This window comes from Populus alba, chromosome 2 (assembly GCF_005239225.2).
Source record: "Populus alba chromosome 2, ASM523922v2, whole genome shotgun sequence".
NCBI classification, from domain to species: domain Eukaryota; kingdom Viridiplantae; phylum Streptophyta; class Magnoliopsida; order Malpighiales; family Salicaceae; genus Populus; species Populus alba.
The window spans coordinates 6,975,184-6,992,275 of record NC_133285.1 but is presented as its reverse complement, the minus strand read 5'-3'; the positions used below and the strand labels follow the sequence as shown (position 1 = coordinate 6,992,275).

Sequence of the window (17,092 nt, the reverse complement as noted above, 5' to 3'; positions counted from 1 at the left end):
AATGATATCTTTCAATTTTTTCTATTTTAGATTGATTTTTTTTAATATTTTTCCTTCAATATTTTGTTTATTTTGAATTGGTTGTCATAATTTATTTTAATTTTTTTTTAACTTATCACAATTTCAAATAAAAAATTATGATATTTAAGCTAATGCTTAATTTTGCAAGTTTTTATTTTTATTATCACCTCATTGAATAAAAATAATTATTTTTTTTTTCAAACTCGATGGAGTCCATGATCTAAGTTACGGGTTGACGAGTCAAAGTTATGAAGCCTAATTTAATCTAATAAATGTTATCATCTTAATATTAAAGTAAAATATGTCATATTTTGATTTATTTTTAAAGCTAAATCACTCTCGAGGTGTTTCTAAACCCTCCAAAGTCGACTGGGTCATGCATAAGCAAATTAATTTTAAACCAGGTTGGGTAAGGAGTCAATTCAAGAGATTTTAAAGGTTGACCTGTTAGATCAAGTTTAATAAAAAATACCAAATACTTTATTATTTTTAAAAATCCCATCTTCCATTTTTTTATTTCTTTTAATTGAATCTCTTTTGACTTCTTTTCTTTCGATATCATCATTTAACATTTGGTAGATTTTGAATTGATTTTTATAATTTTTTTCAATTTGTTTTTTTTATCATATAAACATCATTGTATTTGGTCGACGCATAATTTTACGAACATCTATTTTTGTTATCCTATCATTAAATAAAAAAATAATTTTTAAAAAATAAGTTATTAAATCCAATGAAGTCTATGAATTCAGATTATGGATTTGGCATATTAAGCAGCGAAGCTCAAGTCGATCTAATATGACGTTATCTCAATTTAACTTATCACAATTTCAAATAAAAAATTATGATATTTAGCTAATGCTTAATTTTGCAAGTTTTTAATTTTTATTATCACCTCATTGAATAAAAATAATTATTTTTTTTTCAAACTCGATGGAGTCCATGATCTAAGTTACGGGTTTGACGAGTCAAGTTATGAAGCCTAATTTAATCTAATATGTTATCATCTTAATATTAAAGTAAAATATGTCATCTTTGATTTATTTTTAAAGCTAAATCACTCTCGAGGTGTTCTAAAACCCCACAAGTCGACTGGGTCATGCATAGCAAATTAATTTTAAACCCAGGTTGGTAAGGAGTCGATTCCAAGAGATTTAAAGGTTGACTTGTTAGATCAAGTTTAATAAAATACCAAATACTTTTATTATTTTAAAAATCCCATCTTCCAATTTTTTTTAATTCTTTTAATTGAATCTCTTTTGACTTCTTTTCTTCGATATCATCATTAAACATTTGGTAGATTTTGAATTGATTTTTATAATTTTTTTCAATTTTGTTTTTTATCATATAAACATCATTGTATTTGGTCGACGCATAATTTTACGAACATCTATTTTTGTTATCCTATCATTAAATAAAAAATAATTTTTAAAAATAAAGTTATTAAATCCAATGAAGTCTATGATTCAGATTATGGATTTGGCATATTAAGTAGTGAAAGCTCAAGTCAATCTAATATGTCGTTATCTCAATAAAAAAAAATATGTTATCTTTGAAAATTTTAAAGTCAAAAGCCATACTTTTTACCAGTCGTTTAGATTGTTTTACAAAAAATCTATCAAGTTAACTAAGTCACGTGAAATAACTCTCATATTAATTAATTTAAAACCCGTGCAAGTAAAATATCATATTAAAAGAATTCAAGATGATATATTGAGTAAGGTTCAATAACAATATCAAATATTTTTTTATAATCTAAACATTTTTCTATTTAATTTTTTTTATAGTAACACAAAACCACTAGCCAATAAGGAAATGGTTTTTACTGTAGAAATGATATAATTGAAATTTACTTTAAATTTTTTAACTGTAGCGGTGGTAAATATATAATTTTTAGATTTTTTAATATTTATAGAAAACAAGTTTTTCTTGTATTTTTTCTCTTTATACTTGACATTTTATCATCATTTTTTTCTTACCTTCGTTTTTATAATATTTTCTAGTTTTTCTTTTTTATTTATATATTTTTAAAAAATATATTATTTTTTTTTATTTTTTACAATTTGAATATTTATCACTTGGTCTATTTATATTATTTTCTTTTGTTCCTATCTTTATTATTTTTTAATTTATTTTTTATTTTCTCTTTACACTTTCTTGTTGAAAAAAAAATATTATATTAAAGACTAAGAAAATGATATTTTAATGTAACAATTGTAATATTATATTATTCTTTTACTATATTAAAAATGAGTTGAATCTTACATATTTTTATATCAATATATTTGATTTTATTATATTTTATTATATATAATCATTAACTTTTGAATTCATGTTTTATTTTATCTTGCTATCAAAAAACATGTTAATAACCTACACATTAATTTTATTTTGTGTTAGAAAAAATTATACAAGCTAGACAGTCAAAGAGACATATTATATATATTTTTTATATTTATTAATATTAATAATTTTTTATTATTTAATGAAATATATGTATACATTTTTTTATTTTATAATTTAAAATTTCTATTGTAAAAACACAATTTAAAAAACTTGTATATTTTGTTTTTTATTAAAAAAAAAATATTGTACCCGCATCAAAACACAGATCATGAAAGTAACAAGATGGAAGTGCTCTTCAGCTATCATATTCGTCAACGAACACGCCTGAAAAAACTCTCTTGTCCCTTCCTCTCCCTATATAATCACGACACATTTCCTCTCAAAGCTGCACGTCCAAGCTCACAAACATGGACGCTCCCTTACCAGAAAATAACACCACCAACGATTCTATACACCTGCAAAACGTTGTCGTAATGAGACACGGTGACCGGATCGACAGCCTCGAACCGTTATGGGTCACAACAGCCTCTAGACCGTGGGATCCACCACTCGTGGAAGCGGGTCGGATCAGAGCTTTTTGTACTGGTCGGAAACTTAAAACGGATCTTGGGTTCCCTATCCACCGGGTCTTTGTTTCTCCTTTCCTACGATGTATCCAGACCGCCTCCGAGGTCGTCTCTGCCCTCTGCGCCGTCGGCGATGGTCCTGACGTTGTTAGTAGTCGCGGTGTCACCATCGATTCCTCTAAACTCAAGGTGAGTGGTTTATTTTCCTTATTTCCTTTTCTATTTATAATAAGGCGTCGTTTTAAATTAGAGAGTACAAAGAAATGATTTTGCATATAAGATTGATCTGCGGTGATCATGATTTTTAAGTATATTTGCTGAGATTTAATCGAGATCAAGTATTTTTTATATATATAATTTTAACGCGTTCAATTCGTATCCTCGGATCAGCTTTCTTGAATTGAAACTAATTCCGTGTCCGGTCGGGTTTTAGTTAAACTAATTTGTAAATGTACTATAAACATTTACCAATGTATATGATAAGTACAATGAAACGAACTAAGATAAATTTATATAAAATGTTCATGGAATTGATAACGGCTTTGATTAAATTTTGTTGGGATTTTTATTTTTATTTTCTGGAAGTTCTTCTCAAATGAATATTTCCTCATTTGGAGTTCTATATCTTATTAGTCAGTGTTATTGTATCATTGATTTTAGTTCTTTTGGTGTTACTTGTTGTTTGAATGGATCTCTATTTGTTTGAAAGCTTTTTCGTTTTGACTGTTTATAGTACATTTTCAGGTCTCTATTGAGTATGGTTTGTGTGAGATGTTGAATAGGGAAGCCATCAGAAGTGATTGTGCGCCCAAAGACGGCAACTTTGGATTCAATATCTCTGAGCTTGAAGCTATGCTACCAACTGGGACAGTGGATCATGCTGTGAAACCAGTGTATGAAGAGGTTAGTATAGCGGAAGGGTTAAAGATCACGCCTACATGTCACTTCTAGTGTCTAATATAGGCTAATTTCTTGAGAAATTGTAGCTGCCGCAATGGGAAGAGACTGTGATGGGTGCAAGGACTAGATATGAACAAATCATTAAGGCGCTTACGGATAAATACCCTTTAGAAAACTTGCTGCTTGTCACACACGGTAAGATCAGTATTTGGTTGGACTAGTTTTAATTTTAATGCTCTTCTGATTTTATCAACTTAGTGTTTTGGATTATGATCATAACATGTCTCTGTATGGTAGGAAATGTATGAAATAAGGTTTTACACTCTCTATGTGCTTCATAAGCCGTTCTGATTTAAGTTTAACCGCTTGTAAATTCAGGGGAAGGAGTAGGAGTTTCAGTTTCTGCATTTTTGAAAGACATATCAGTTTATGAGGTAGAGTACTGTGCATATTCACAACTAAGAAGATCTCTTGTCCACGAAAAGAAGTCATTTACTGCTGGAGAGTTTGAGGTGCTCACTCATAATGGTCAATCTGGCATCAGTTACTGTTGTGCAAGCCCTACGGCCACTGGCGCCATGCATGATGAAATGTAACCTTTTTTTTTTTTAATGCGAGAAACCATTTTAAACATTTTTTCTGTCAACTTTTGGGGGCTGCCTTAAGCGCACTTGCTTGTGTTTCTAGGAGAACTGCTATGATCAAAGGGGTTCTTAATTTAGGGCTAATTGATTGTAAAGGTCAATTAGATACCATTGTTCCATCAGAGAATTGAGCCGTTATTGCTTTCATTGCAAACAACATAAAAGAGGCAATTAGGGAAACTTTCTTTAGGTTTTGGTGTGGTTAAATGTTACCCTGAACGTTATAAATGAATCTTGATTGAACTCCCTTTCCTTAGAAAATGGTGAATTCCTTGTTTTGATGGTTTTCTTGTGTTTGAGAAATTACCATAGGGTAGGATGGACTTGGATGTGTTCTTCTTCATGATATCTTTTAATGTACAGGTGATGTTAGGGGTTTATCCCGCGCAACTTTACAAGAAAGATGGAGTTTGCATGGCTTGAAGCTGTTTAATCTCTTTGAAACATTGCTTTCAATAGTCATAGGAAAAAAATGGAGTTATTCTACATGTCAAGATCAGCCCACAACACCACAAACTTGCCATCAGTCGGATGTTGATGCTGGTATAACTGGGTGAAAGCGAGTGAAAGAGACAAGGTGATGCTCTGCCCCGCGAGGCAATACCTGCACTCCACCTCAGGATCCGTGAATCAGTGAACAGCCAATAAATAAATAAAATAAATGAACAAGTAAAATTATCAAGATACTAAAACTAAACACAGATGGGCTGGAATTTCATGATTAGCAGCCATTTTCATATCTGTATAAATGTGTGTGTGTGGGAGAGAGATCACATAAATAGTTCTAAAGGTGAGTGCAAAGAATAGAAGTCAATTGAACAACAATCTCATGATAGACATGTCAAATTTTTCGCCAAGAGAAACTATTCAAGAGGTCATCCTTCTACACCAACATAAAAACAGCCTTGTGATCAATCCTTCACCACTCTGAAGGACTTGGAAGCGGTTCAATATGATCAAACATGTCCGATGGAAACTCATCGAAGAGGGTATCTGGGGTCACATGATTCTTCACATCCGTTGCCCTATTCATACAACTTGATACTGGATCAAACAATGGAGGCCCAAGTGAAAATGGTGCTGCATCTCCAAGTTCAGGAGCATCTGCGGTTCCAAGCACATTGAGAAAGTAAGGGTCATCCAGCCTAGCCAGGAGCTCATGGCTTTCCGGTGAGAATAAAAGGCCTGGTTGGGGCTCTGGGATCTGAGGGAAGCGAATCGTTGACAGGGGCTCATACCGACCAAGATTTGCATAACCGTCTGGAAAATCAGTCTTAACCAGAGACGGTAATGGCATCATTCTTATCTGTTCAGGGTTATCCAAGTAGGATGATGAACAAGCCTTCGAGGATGACTCTTCCTCCATTGAAGAACTGAACATTGGAGCCTTAACACAAGATAAACAAAGGGGAAACAGTAAATTATCCTTCCACAGCAGGTGAAAAACTTACAGACAAGAACCCCCTTCTTTTTTTTTTGGCAGCAACTAAAAAATCCCAAAATTCTCTATGAAAGCAAGTGAGGACACAAAATTTTCCAATTACCTCCAAAGTGGGAACATGTTGAAAGACGGGAAATTCATTCTTACTCTTCTGAGGCTTGGAATTAGAAGAGGAAGGTGTTCCTGAAGTCTGCAAAATCCTAGCCAGCCTCTTCTGTCTACTACTCCAGAAATTCTTCACGTCATTATCAGTCCTTCCAGGCAAATACGTGGCGATTCTAGCCCATTTGTTCCCAAATTCTGCCTGCAAGTCTATCACCACCCTCTCTTCCTCTGCTGAAAACTTGCACCCACTATAAAACCACACACACAGACACAATACAGAAACACAAAAATCAAGGAAATAAAAATACCACCACTGCCCATTTCTGGACAATCAACCATTGCTACAATGGACTATCAAGAAAGAGAATCTGAAACATCCCAGAATCAAAATCTTTATAATTCATCACTAACATGCATGTGATTAAAATTGCAAACAAGCTCAAAATGAAAATGATTAAAGTGGAGTTTCAAAAGGTGGAGTTACTTACTGTTTCAAGTTGGGTCTAAGCTTGTTAACCCAACGAAGACGACAAGATTTGCCAGTTCGTTGTAAAAGGCCTTTGGACCGAATAGAGCTCCAATCTCTAGGACCATATTTTTTAACATGCATAATCAGCACTTCATCTTCTTCTGCTTTCCATGGCCCTTTTCTTATTTCTTCCTTCTTAAATCCTTCCATTTTCCGGATACTAGGCATTTGCTTCTCTTCTTCCTCCGTGTCTCTGTGTTTTGAAGTTGCTGCTGCTGCTTGTTCTCTGCGACAGAGAAGTTCAGGTTTTCCAATTCTATGATGTTTTTGAAGATGAGAAAAAAATGTTTTTTCTTTTATTTATTTTAGTACGTTTCGGGGAAGTGGCGGTTAAGGCGGTTATGCCACTACCCAGTACCCTCCACCAACACGCCCACATTCTCCAATTTTCTCTCCAGTTCAAATTGGTTATGAAGTTACCTTTATGGCCCTGCTTCTTTGTAACCCTTGGGTCCAGATTTAGTTTGGGTTTTAGGCCCTTTCTTGTAAGCTGGGTTTTTGCCCTTTTGTTCTGGGAATTTTGCAGCCTAATTAAAATTCCTTTTCATTTATTAATTTAAATTGGGAAAATAATGAGATTGGTAGAAACATGGCTCTTATATATTAAATTTCTTAATCTTTTAAGGTGATAGTTTAGATGGTAAATGGTTTTGCTCTTCACTTTATCATCTCAAATTCAAATGATGTTTGAAAGGAGATTTATGAGAGAGGTTCACTTCAGGTGTAAATGGTTTCTTTAAAACCTTACCAAGAAAGTACATGTTTGGAAATATAATTGTGATTATTTTTCATTCGAAAATGTATCAAAATAATTTTTTTTTTTTTAAAAAATTATTTTTGATATCAGTACATTAAAACAATCTAAAACATATATATATATATATATATATATATATATATATATATATTTAGCAAAATAAAATTTTAATTTTTTAAAATGCGGATTGGTTCTCATTTACAAACGCTCTCTAAATCTCAATTCGGTAAAGTTGGATTGACAAAACCTTAATTGATTGATTAGGTTTACCAAGTCAATTCATGGTTTGACGAGTTAACTCGAGTCTATCTTGAAATAATATCATTTTAATAAAAAAAAAACTCAAACAATATCACTTTGAAAAAAATTAAAATAAAATAAAATAAAAAATAATTTTTTTATTTGGATTTGATCGAGTCAACTAGAATCATGGATTAACCACTATATTATCAAAATTTGACCAGATTAACTTTCAAAATAATTTAAATAAAAATCTAATTATAACTAGGCACTAAGTCAATAAATTACTATGTAGATTTGCTAAACCAGGTTGAATTTAATAGTTGTTATCATCATAACTTTAAGAGGTAGAAATAATAAACTTTTTAAAGAACATGGGAAAGGAATAGAAACTGTTCGTGTTTATGTATTATTTCATCTATTCATGTTTTTAATCAAAACTCAAGTTAATCTTCATCAATTTATTTTAAATTTTTTAAAAGCTAAAGAGATCATATTTTAAAGATTTTTTTAAAATTAAACCAAGTTTTAATGAGAAAAACTAAATCACCTATTAACATCATCATGTTATAATTAATATCATCAAGTTAATTTCAAGTTTTTTTAACAACATGATTTGAACTCAGGACTGGATCTCAAGTCGACTAGTTAAGCGAAGTTTAATAATTATGCTCTTCAGAAAGTAAGTGAAGGAACTCTCAGTATAAACCTTTCCCCACGGGTCCTCCCAACAAATTAAAGAATTATAAAAAAAAAAATCAACTATTTGTATTAAAAGTGTTTTAACTATAATAGTGATTATTTTTTTAAAATATTTTTTATTTAAAAAATATATTAAAATAATATTTTTTTATTTTTTAAAAAATTATTTTTAATATTAATACATTAAAACAATTAAAAAACAAAAACAAAAATAATTCTAAGCAATTGTTTTTTTAATTTTTTTTATAAAACACATTTTACATCGCATTTCCAAGTAGGAGTATAATAAGATTCTTGCATTTATACGGATGGAAAACTTGTAGAATTTCACTTCTACTTGTTTTTCAAAATCATCACCTAGTGTACCAAGGATGGTTTCTTACAAGAACCAGCTCCTTCAATTTCGACCTTACCAGAAGGTTGTTCTTCAATGCAACCTGCTATCGATGAGGAACTCGGCAACAATTCTGAGTTCAAGCTGTCAACTGCTTTAGCATCATGACAAATATTTGAATTACTTATTTTGTTGTCACAAACCCTATTTAATGGCTTGCAAAATCATCCTTTTCTGAGTATTCATCAAGCCAGAAGTAAGAATGCACTTTTGTACCCAACTTATCAACCAACCAATCAGCACGCTGATAAACAGCAGGTTTCTTCTCATTCAAAAGCCTGACTTCCAGTTGGTTGTGGTAAAATTCCATTGCTGCACAGGTCTCTTGGCTTGCCAGTGGAAGAGTTTTTAGGGCAGTAGTCCAACTCCCTGATACAAGGAAATCTTATTTTTAGAGGCCCTGTGTGAAAAACCTAACCAGCACCAAGATTCTAGGGCAATACTTAACATATTTTAGAAAAATATGCAATCCTATGCAGCCCCGTCGATTTACATTTCAACTGAGATACCAAGCCCATTGCAAACCAACTAAGGAAAATCGAGAAGAAAAGAAAAAATGCGTGCAGTCTGTTTACACTATCTTAATTACTATTAAAAAGAAAAGAAATTTTAACCAATCTATTCTAGGATACCAGGTTTATTAGAGGATGACTCATCAATACACCACGTCACAGCAGAGAAGGATGGCATGGTTACCTGAATTCTGTTACTCTGTTATTTATTCTTTAATTGCATCTGTAAAGCACTATACATAAAGGGTAGCATTGATATTGCATGGGATAAGTTAGTTAGAATATTCTTTGCCTGCTATATATATTTCGACGAGCTGTATTATTCAATACACAAGAGAAAACTTCTCTTTACAATTCTGTTTTTCCTCTACTTCACATTCGTTTGTTACATGGTATCAGAGCAGCCGATCAATGGCCAACGCTCCTAAAGAAACTGATTCTCAGTCTTTCAATGATACAAACCCCACAAACAAATATCTCAATTTTTCTGATCCTTTCAATCCATTCCGAATTGAGAATGGTGATAATCCAGCTGCTGCTCTTGTTTCTGAACTCTTAACTGCTGATAATTATGTCAGTTGGTCTCGTGCGATTTCTCGAGCTCTTCGCGCGAAGAACAAACTTGCTTTTGTTAATGGTACATTGTCTAAACCTACTGATATCTCAGATCCTCTTTTTGAAGCTTGGGAGAGATGCAACGACTTGGTTGTTTCATGGCTACAAAATTCTGTAAGTCCTTCTGTCAAATCCAGCCTTGTTTTAGTTGAGGATTCAAGAGTATTATGGCTGGAACTCAGAGATCGTTTTACTCACCAAAATGGCCCTCGAATCTTCCAACTTAAACGTGATTTAGCCAGCTTATCTCAAAACCAAGATAACATCAGTACCTATTTTGGTCACCTCAAAACATTATGGGATGAACTTGCTATCTATGACCCTCTTCCCGATTGTTTGTGTGGAAAATTAAAAATCCTTCATGATCGTTATGACCGTGATTGTGTCATTCAATTCCTTATGGGTTTATCTGATGCATACTCAAACAGTAGAGATCAGATCATGCTACTTGATCCTGTCCCATCCCTTAACCGTGTGTTCTCCATGATCCAACAACAAGAACGACAACATTTGATGATTCCTTCTATCAAAACCCCTGACCTTATGGCAATGATGGCCAAACCAATTTTTACCTCTAGCAAAAATTTCTCCAGGTCTACTTCCCAGAAAACTAATCGCCCATACTGTTCTTATTGCAAGCTTCCTGGTCATTCTCTTGAAAACTGTTTCAAGGTTGGAAATGCTGATCCACCACAATGCACTCATTGTAATATGACTGGCCATATTGCGGACAAATGTTATAAATTGCATGGCTACCCACCTGGTCACAAACTTTATACAAGAAATAATAGTAAAGGTATTGCAGCAACTGTTACTCAATCCCGAGCACTCTCAGATGATGATCATGAGGAAGATTCAACTGAATCAATGATGCTTACCAGGAGTCAATACCAACAATTACTTTCTCTTTTGCATTCCAAGGAGACTAGTTCAGCCATGGCTTCACTATCTGTTACACAACCATCTTCTTCCACTCCCAATCCTCATGTCAGCAACTCTCGTGTTTCTGGTATGGCTACTTGCTTCAGTACACGCACACACTCATCTTCTCACACACACATCTCACCTTGGATTATTGACACTGGTGCCACAGATCATATGATCTGTTGTACCTCCCTTTTTACGTCTATCACAGCCACTGTTTCCTACCAAGTTAAACTTCCAAATGGCCAAGATGTTCCTGTTACTCACATTGGTGTCGTAAGATTATCTAAGCATCTTGTCTTACACCATGTTTTGTGTGTGCCTTCCTTTAACTTCAACTTGCTTTCTGCCAAGCAACTTACTCAACATCATTCTTGTTGTCTCATTTTTCTATCCAATGCTTGTTTTTTTCAGGACTTAACATCATGGACAACGATTGGGATGGGTGAAGTTAGAACTGGTCTGTATCACCTTCTCAGGTCTCGGGTGTCACCCTCTGCTTTGGTTGATGCATTGCCTCATCTCCATCCTTCACCTTCATTTCCTTCTGCTTCCGCTACTCACACTACTTCCTTATGTGATTTATGGCATTATCGTTTAGGACACATTTCCCTTTCTAGATTAGCTTTAATCACTGATCCTAATATCACACATAATCAAACATTTCATAATCCAATACCATGTTCCATTTGTCCTTTGGCTAAGCAGCGACGTGTTTCTTTTCCAACTTCTACACATTCTGCCTTACATAAATTTGATCTTGTCCACTGTGATATATGGGGTCCTAACTCAGTTATTGCAGTGGATGGTTCACGTTTCTTTCTTACAATTGTTGATGACCACTCTCGGACAACATGGGTTTATATGCTTAGAAATAAATCTGATACCAGGTCTTGTTTTATGGCCTTTTACAGTTTAATTGAAACTCAATTTCACACTAAAATCAAAACCATTAGAACTGATAATGGAGCTGAGTTTCGCATGACAGATTTTTTTCAAGCTAAGGGCATCATCCACCAAAAGAGTTGTGTCGACACACCCCAACAAAATGGCAGGGTTGAGAGAAAACATCAACATATAATGAATATTGCCCGTGCCTTAATGTTTCAATCACACCTTCCTCCCTAATATTGGACTGACTGTGTTCTCACAGCAACCTACCTTATTAATCGAACTCCTACCCCTCTTCTTCATAACAAAACACCCTATGAATATCTCTTCCACACTCCTCCTCAATACAAACACTTGAGAGTTTTTGGTTGCCTTGCCTATGCCTCTACCTTGTCACAAGGGCGTAAGAAGTTTGATCCTAGAGGCAGAGCATGTGTGTTTTTAGGCTATCCTTTTGGGGTTAAAGCATATAAATTACTTGATATACAAACTGATCACATTTTTTTATCCCGTGATGTTCATTTTCATGAATCTATTTTTCCCTTCCATCCTCATTTTTCACCTTCTGTTTCACCTTCCCTCTCTATTCCTACTCTACCATCATCTCCTCCATTACTCCCTCACCTGTCATTACTAATTCCCAGTCTTCCTCTCCATATTTTTTAGCTCCGAGTTCTCCTCCTTCTCCTCCTTCCCCACCACAGTCTTTACATCCTTCACCTGAATTACCTCATACTCCCTTACCTTCTCCCTCTACTTTAGTTTCCCCTTCTCGCAGGCCAACCAGAACTCGGCGCGCTCCTGAGTACCTGTAGGATTACCATTGTCATCAGACTGCTCTAACTCCTCCTATCCCACCGTTGGACCAGCTGTTATGTTCCCCTTCAGGTACTGCTTCCCCCCTTCATAATACTATTTCTTACCAGTATTTTTCTCCTTCTTATAAAGCTTTTTCAACTACTATTTCCACTCATATTGAACCAAGAACATATAAGCAAGCTCTTAAAGACCCTGGATGGTGTAAAGCCATGGACACTGAATTAGCAGCCTTGGAGGCCAATCACACTTGGCAGATTATGGATTTACCTCCTGGCAAAGTTCCCATTGATTGCAAATATGTTTATAAAATTAAGTATCATTCTGATGGGAGTGTTGAACGTCTTAAAGCAAGACTTGTGGCTCGCGGTTTCACCCAACTTGAGGGAGTGGATTATCAAGAGACTTTTTCTCCTGTGGCTAAATTGGTTACCGTGAGGTGTCTCTTAGCTACTGCCTCAGTTAAAGGTTGGCATTTACATCAATTCGATGTAAATAATGCGTTTTTGCATGGGGACTTGCATGAAGATATCTACATGAATAAACCTCCTGGCTACACCAAAGGATCCCCTACTCAAGTCTGTAAATTGCTCAAAAGCTTGTATGGTCTCAAACAAGCTTCAAGGCAATGGTATTCCAAATTTTCTAATGTTCTTTTTGCTGCAGGTTTCTCTCAATCCAAGGCTGATTATAGCCTTTTCACCCGTGACATTAATGGCACTTTTGTTGTTATTCTTGTTTATGTCGACGATATACTGGTTGCAAGTAGTGACATTACTGTTGTGCAAGAATTGAAATCCATTTTTCACAAGCATTTTCAGATCAAGGACCTTGGCCCTTTACGCTACTTTCTCGGCATAGAGGTTGCAAGATCCTCCAAAGGCATTTATATTTGCCAACGGAAATATACATTGGATATTCTTGTAGATTCTGGCACCTTAGGCAGCACCCCTGCTAAGGTTCCAATGCAACAAAATCTCAACCTTACTCAGACCACAGGCACTCCCTTATCTGATCCCAGTATTTACCGACGTCTTATTGGCAGGCTCCTTTATCTTACAGTCTCTCGACCTGATATTTGTTATAGTGTCAACAATTTGAGCCAATTCATGGCTAATCCTACTGATGCACATTTACATGCAGCTCACAAAGTTCTTTGTTACCTTAAGGGTGCACCAGGTCAGGGGCTTTTATTTTCCAGTTCTTCCTCTTTACATCTTGAGGCTTATTGCGATTCTGATTGGGCTTCTTGCCCTGATACCAGACGTTCTATTAGTGGCTACTGTATTTTTCTTGGCTCTTTGATCTCATGGAAATCTAAGAAACAATCTGTGGTCTCTAAGTCTTCGGCAGAGGCCGAATACCGTTCCATGGCTGTCACCTGCACTGAATTATCCTGGCTGAAATACATTCTGTCTGCACTCCATGTCCAACATCTACAACCAGTTTTCTTACACTGTGACAACCAAGCTGCTATCCATATTGCGGCAAATCCAGTATTCCATGAGAGGACTAAACACATTGAACTCGACTGCCATCTTATTCGAGATCAGATTCAGGCTGGCCACGTCTGCACTCGTTATATCTCCAGCTCTAATCAACTTGCTGATATCATGACAAAGGCTCTATCATCCTCTGTTCTCAATTTTCATTTATCCAAGATGGGCATCGTAAATTTTTACTCTCCATCTTGCGGGGGGTATTAGAGGATGACTCATCAATACACCACGTCACAGCAGAGAAGGATGGCATGGTTACCTGAATTCTGTTACTCTGTTATTTATTCTTTAATTGCATCTGTAAAGCACTATACATAAAGGGTAGCATTGATATTGCATGGGATAAGTTAGTTAGAATATTCTTTGCCTGCTGTATATATTTCGACGAGCTGTATTATTCAATACACAAGAGAAAACTTCTCTTTACAATTCTGTTTTTCCTCTACTTCACATTCGTTTGTTACAAGGTTGCCTTGAAGTAATCCATAAATTAAGCTAGAGCCATCAACAAAATCTTTCATGAGAACTTCAAATAAACCTACAGTTGCTTGTCCTCTGCAAATATCATCTACTGTCTGTCCAAGCCGTTTAGATATCTGGACACGCCACTCTGTTTCCATGCACCGCTTTATTAGATTCTTAAGCCAAGCATGGCGAACTCGCCAAAAAGATGTCACTGAAACACATCCCTGAGAACAACAAAGATAAACAAATAAGGTTTTTGTTTAGATATATTGTACAAAAAGGAGACAAGGAGGCTAAATTATTCTCTATTTGCCTGGACTGACACAACATGTCCGCCAAACACTCGATCTTAAAAACCAAGTCCCAGATCTTTACTCAAATTGAGAATCTGAAACTGATCTCCAGATACCCCATCTTACAAATTCTTATGAGAAGTTCACCAAGTATTGTAGTTCAGCTATACAGACGTGTTAAAAAGCACATTATTAAAGTTTCTTTTAAGATCGCAATGGTAGACAAGAAGTGGTTCCTAGCACACAGAATTGCCAAATACCAAACCCATTCAAAACCTCATGGATATGGGCTATCTGGTCCTTGGAATACTAAGTAAAACAAGTTAAAATGACCTAGAGGTATATAATCACCAAATTCATATTAAAGAAAGTTGACTGCCTACCTAATTGTGAGTATGTCTGTCAAGGGATCATCCACTATAAACCCAGCCAACTTCCACGAAGGATCTTTAGTATGAACTCTGTTGTAAAGTGCCCTCATCCATCTACGTGCATCAGCACTAGCGAATATTGGTGTTATTATCCAAGCTACAGGGATGGCCTTATTGTCTGAGTGGAACACAACAAGACTGTGAACAGGATACTAAATAAAATCAAAGAAAAGAGCATAGTCAGTTTCTGAAACATTAAGAGCCATCCAGGCAGTGTAAATGATGTTTGGTTTCACAGGATTTGGACCATATAAACTGAAATGACAAACCTTCATTTTGTCTGTTCCAAACCTTGAATCAGAAGCCACAAGACTGCGATTGCCAAAACGAATCATTTGTTGCAGCTGCCACTCTGTTTGTATTCCCAAAGTGAAAGGCTCAGAATCAGAAAAATCCTCAAAGAAAAATACCTGATTCAGGTGGCTTTCAACCCTCATGTTAATGCTAACTGCATCATCAGTGTCCAGTTGAAATGTAGAGCAGCGGATGCTTCTTTCCTGCCTCCGCACATACCTGTGAGTCAACAGGTCATCACGATTACATGGACCACCCTGCTTCTCAACTGATTCATTGCGTCTCTGCATTATGGTCTCCACAGAGAACCAACATATAATAAAGATAAAACACGAAGCCGAAGATCCTCTGAGATATAAGGGGCAAACATAGCATGTGTTCCTTCAGCCTTCTTATCCTGAGGGCCATGGCACGGTAACCCTTTTTTATCAACGTGCTTGTCCTGATTATAAATGATCAGTGCTACAGATGGTTCAGAAATTAAACGTTTCACAATAAAATGGCAGGTGTACCCCCTCTTGGTATTTGGTCTACCAGCATTTTTCTTTTTTGGAACATAAGTAGTTCTACTGGGCTGTACTATGCCACCTTTCCGGTGATCATCAGGACCAAAAGAACACCAATATCTAAAATTCAAATGGATCACTTAAGTCACAGCATTAATGGCCACTAAGTAGGAACTGCCAAAAGAAGGAAGAAACTTACAATATGTACTCAAGGATGCCATCAACCTTTTGCTTGTAAGATGTCTGAGGGGGCCGACGCCTTCTAGCTTCAACATGAAATCTTGTTGGACACTCTTTATTAGCAGACTCGCCTCTTACAAAATCATCGACTCTAGCAAAAGGGATAAGAGCAAGTCTATCTAAATTGTCGCGCCAGCCTTCAACCTTTGACCATATAATATCAGAAGCAGAAAATTCCAAAGTTGGAGGATTCTGCCAAGAAGGGACAGAATCTCATCCCATCTGGCCATCTAAAAATGCACATAACAGAAATTAGGCCAGTAAATAGTTGAAGGGTTATAACCTTCGTCAAAGTCATAGCTCATCAACCCAAGTTGGATGAACTTACCAAAATGAAGTTCCTTATTCTTTAGACTATTACCAAATCAGAACAAATCATAGCACCATCAGTATATTGCATCGTATCAAGTCCTTTTCAGCATATCTTGGAATTATTCAATAACTCATGGGACTAGCAGTCTATCTTATCATATCAACTCCTATAATCAACTTATCTTGAAATTGTAAACACAGATAACAATCATAAAAAGTTTTGGCTTTCTTGTAGTACAGTAACAGTTACTCTTAAAATTGAAACATGCTGACTAAGGAAACAGATTCATTCTTCAGATTTCCTGTCATAATCTTAGTTTCTAAACTTTTGGCAGACCAACCAGAATCTAAAAAATCCTCAGAAGTGCTTTGACACCTTGAAAAGTTCTCTTTGTACTAATCTTAATAAGACCAGCTGGTGCAAGGAAGTAGATTTAAATAGACAAGGAAAGGAGCAAATTTTTTTTCTTCTACAAATTCAAACTCTATCTTTCTTTCTTCTTTCTCTACCTCGCTGTCTCTGTGTTTTCCCTCTGGCAGCTGCTAGGTGGCACCTCCTCTCTGATTTTTGAGGGAACGAAAAAGAAAGGAAAACAATCCATTTGGTTCAAATTTGGGCTTTTTATATATGGGCCATGTTTTTGAAGAG

The 17,092-nt window shown here is 35.3% G+C and overlaps 3 protein-coding genes and 1 pseudogene across 4 annotated transcripts; 2 read left to right on the top strand and 2 right to left on the bottom strand.

The window, feature by feature from the left end:
• The first annotated feature begins 2,642 nt into the window (after nt 1-2,642).
• LOC118042184 (uncharacterized) lies at nt 2,643-5,478 on the top strand. Of its 2 annotated transcripts, XR_012169066.1 has the most exons (6): nt 2,643-3,122; nt 3,678-3,836; nt 3,920-4,028; nt 4,212-4,425; nt 4,841-5,074; nt 5,336-5,478. XR_012169066.1 is itself a non-coding variant. In XM_035049786.2 (5 exons), exons 1-5 carry the CDS (start codon nt 2,775-2,777, stop codon nt 4,842-4,844), a joined length of 834 nt encoding a protein of 277 aa, XP_034905677.1. In that variant the 5' UTR covers nt 2,643-2,774; the 3' UTR covers nt 4,845-5,214. The 2 variants fall into 2 exon arrangements, 1 of the variants encoding a protein (XP_034905677.1); XM_035049786.2 differs by lacking the exon at nt 5,336-5,478 and having other exon boundaries at nt 4,841-5,214.
• Nucleotides 5,365-6,914, bottom strand: LOC118042187 (transcription factor DUO1). Its single transcript, XM_035049790.2, has 3 exons — nt 6,512-6,914; nt 6,022-6,271; nt 5,365-5,864 (listed from the first exon to the last, which is right to left on the bottom strand). Exons 1-3 carry the CDS (start codon nt 6,718-6,720, stop codon nt 5,397-5,399), a joined length of 927 nt encoding a protein of 308 aa, XP_034905681.1. The 5' UTR covers nt 6,721-6,914; the 3' UTR covers nt 5,365-5,396.
• A 2,654-nt stretch (nt 6,915-9,568) lies between these two features.
• On the top strand, nt 9,569-14,109 carry LOC140955288 (uncharacterized). Its single transcript, XM_073407544.1, has 4 exons — nt 9,569-10,781; nt 10,908-10,972; nt 11,111-11,586; nt 12,573-14,109. The coding sequence occupies exons 1-4, from the start codon at nt 9,569-9,571 to the stop codon at nt 14,107-14,109; spliced, it is 3,291 nt and encodes a 1,096-aa protein (XP_073263645.1).
• A 332-nt stretch (nt 14,110-14,441) lies between these two features.
• On the bottom strand, nt 14,442-17,013 carry LOC118042181 (uncharacterized; annotated as a pseudogene).
• Between the last annotated feature and the right edge of the window lie 79 nt (nt 17,014-17,092).

Bases quoted from the DNA above. Each gene is read 5' to 3' on its own strand.
- LOC118042187 (XM_035049790.2), bottom strand. From the start codon at position 6,720: ATGCCTAGTATCCGGAAAATGGAAGGATTTAAGAAGGAAGAAATAAGA. The intron at 6,272-6,511 runs GTAAGTAACTCC...GTGGTTTTATAG, and splicing joins CTTAGACCCAACTTGAAACA to TGGGTGCAAGTTTTCAGCAG. The intron at 5,865-6,021 runs GTAATTGGAAAA...TCTTGTGTTAAG, and splicing joins AACATGTTCCCACTTTGGAG to GCTCCAATGTTCAGTTCTTC.
- LOC140955288 (XM_073407544.1), top strand. From the start codon at position 9,569: ATGGCCAACGCTCCTAAAGAAACTGATTCTCAGTCTTTCAATGATACA. The intron at 10,782-10,907 runs GTATGGCTACTT...CGTCTATCACAG, and splicing joins CAGCAACTCTCGTGTTTCTG to CCACTGTTTCCTACCAAGTT. The intron at 11,587-12,572 runs GTCTTGTTTTAT...TATTGAACCAAG, and splicing joins AGAAATAAATCTGATACCAG to AACATATAAGCAAGCTCTTA.
- LOC118042184 (XM_035049786.2), top strand. From the start codon at position 2,775: ATGGACGCTCCCTTACCAGAAAATAACACCACCAACGATTCTATACAC. The intron at 3,837-3,919 runs GTTAGTATAGCG...GAGAAATTGTAG, and splicing joins TGAAACCAGTGTATGAAGAG to CTGCCGCAATGGGAAGAGAC. The intron at 4,029-4,211 runs GTAAGATCAGTA...TTGTAAATTCAG, and splicing joins CTTGCTGCTTGTCACACACG to GGGAAGGAGTAGGAGTTTCA.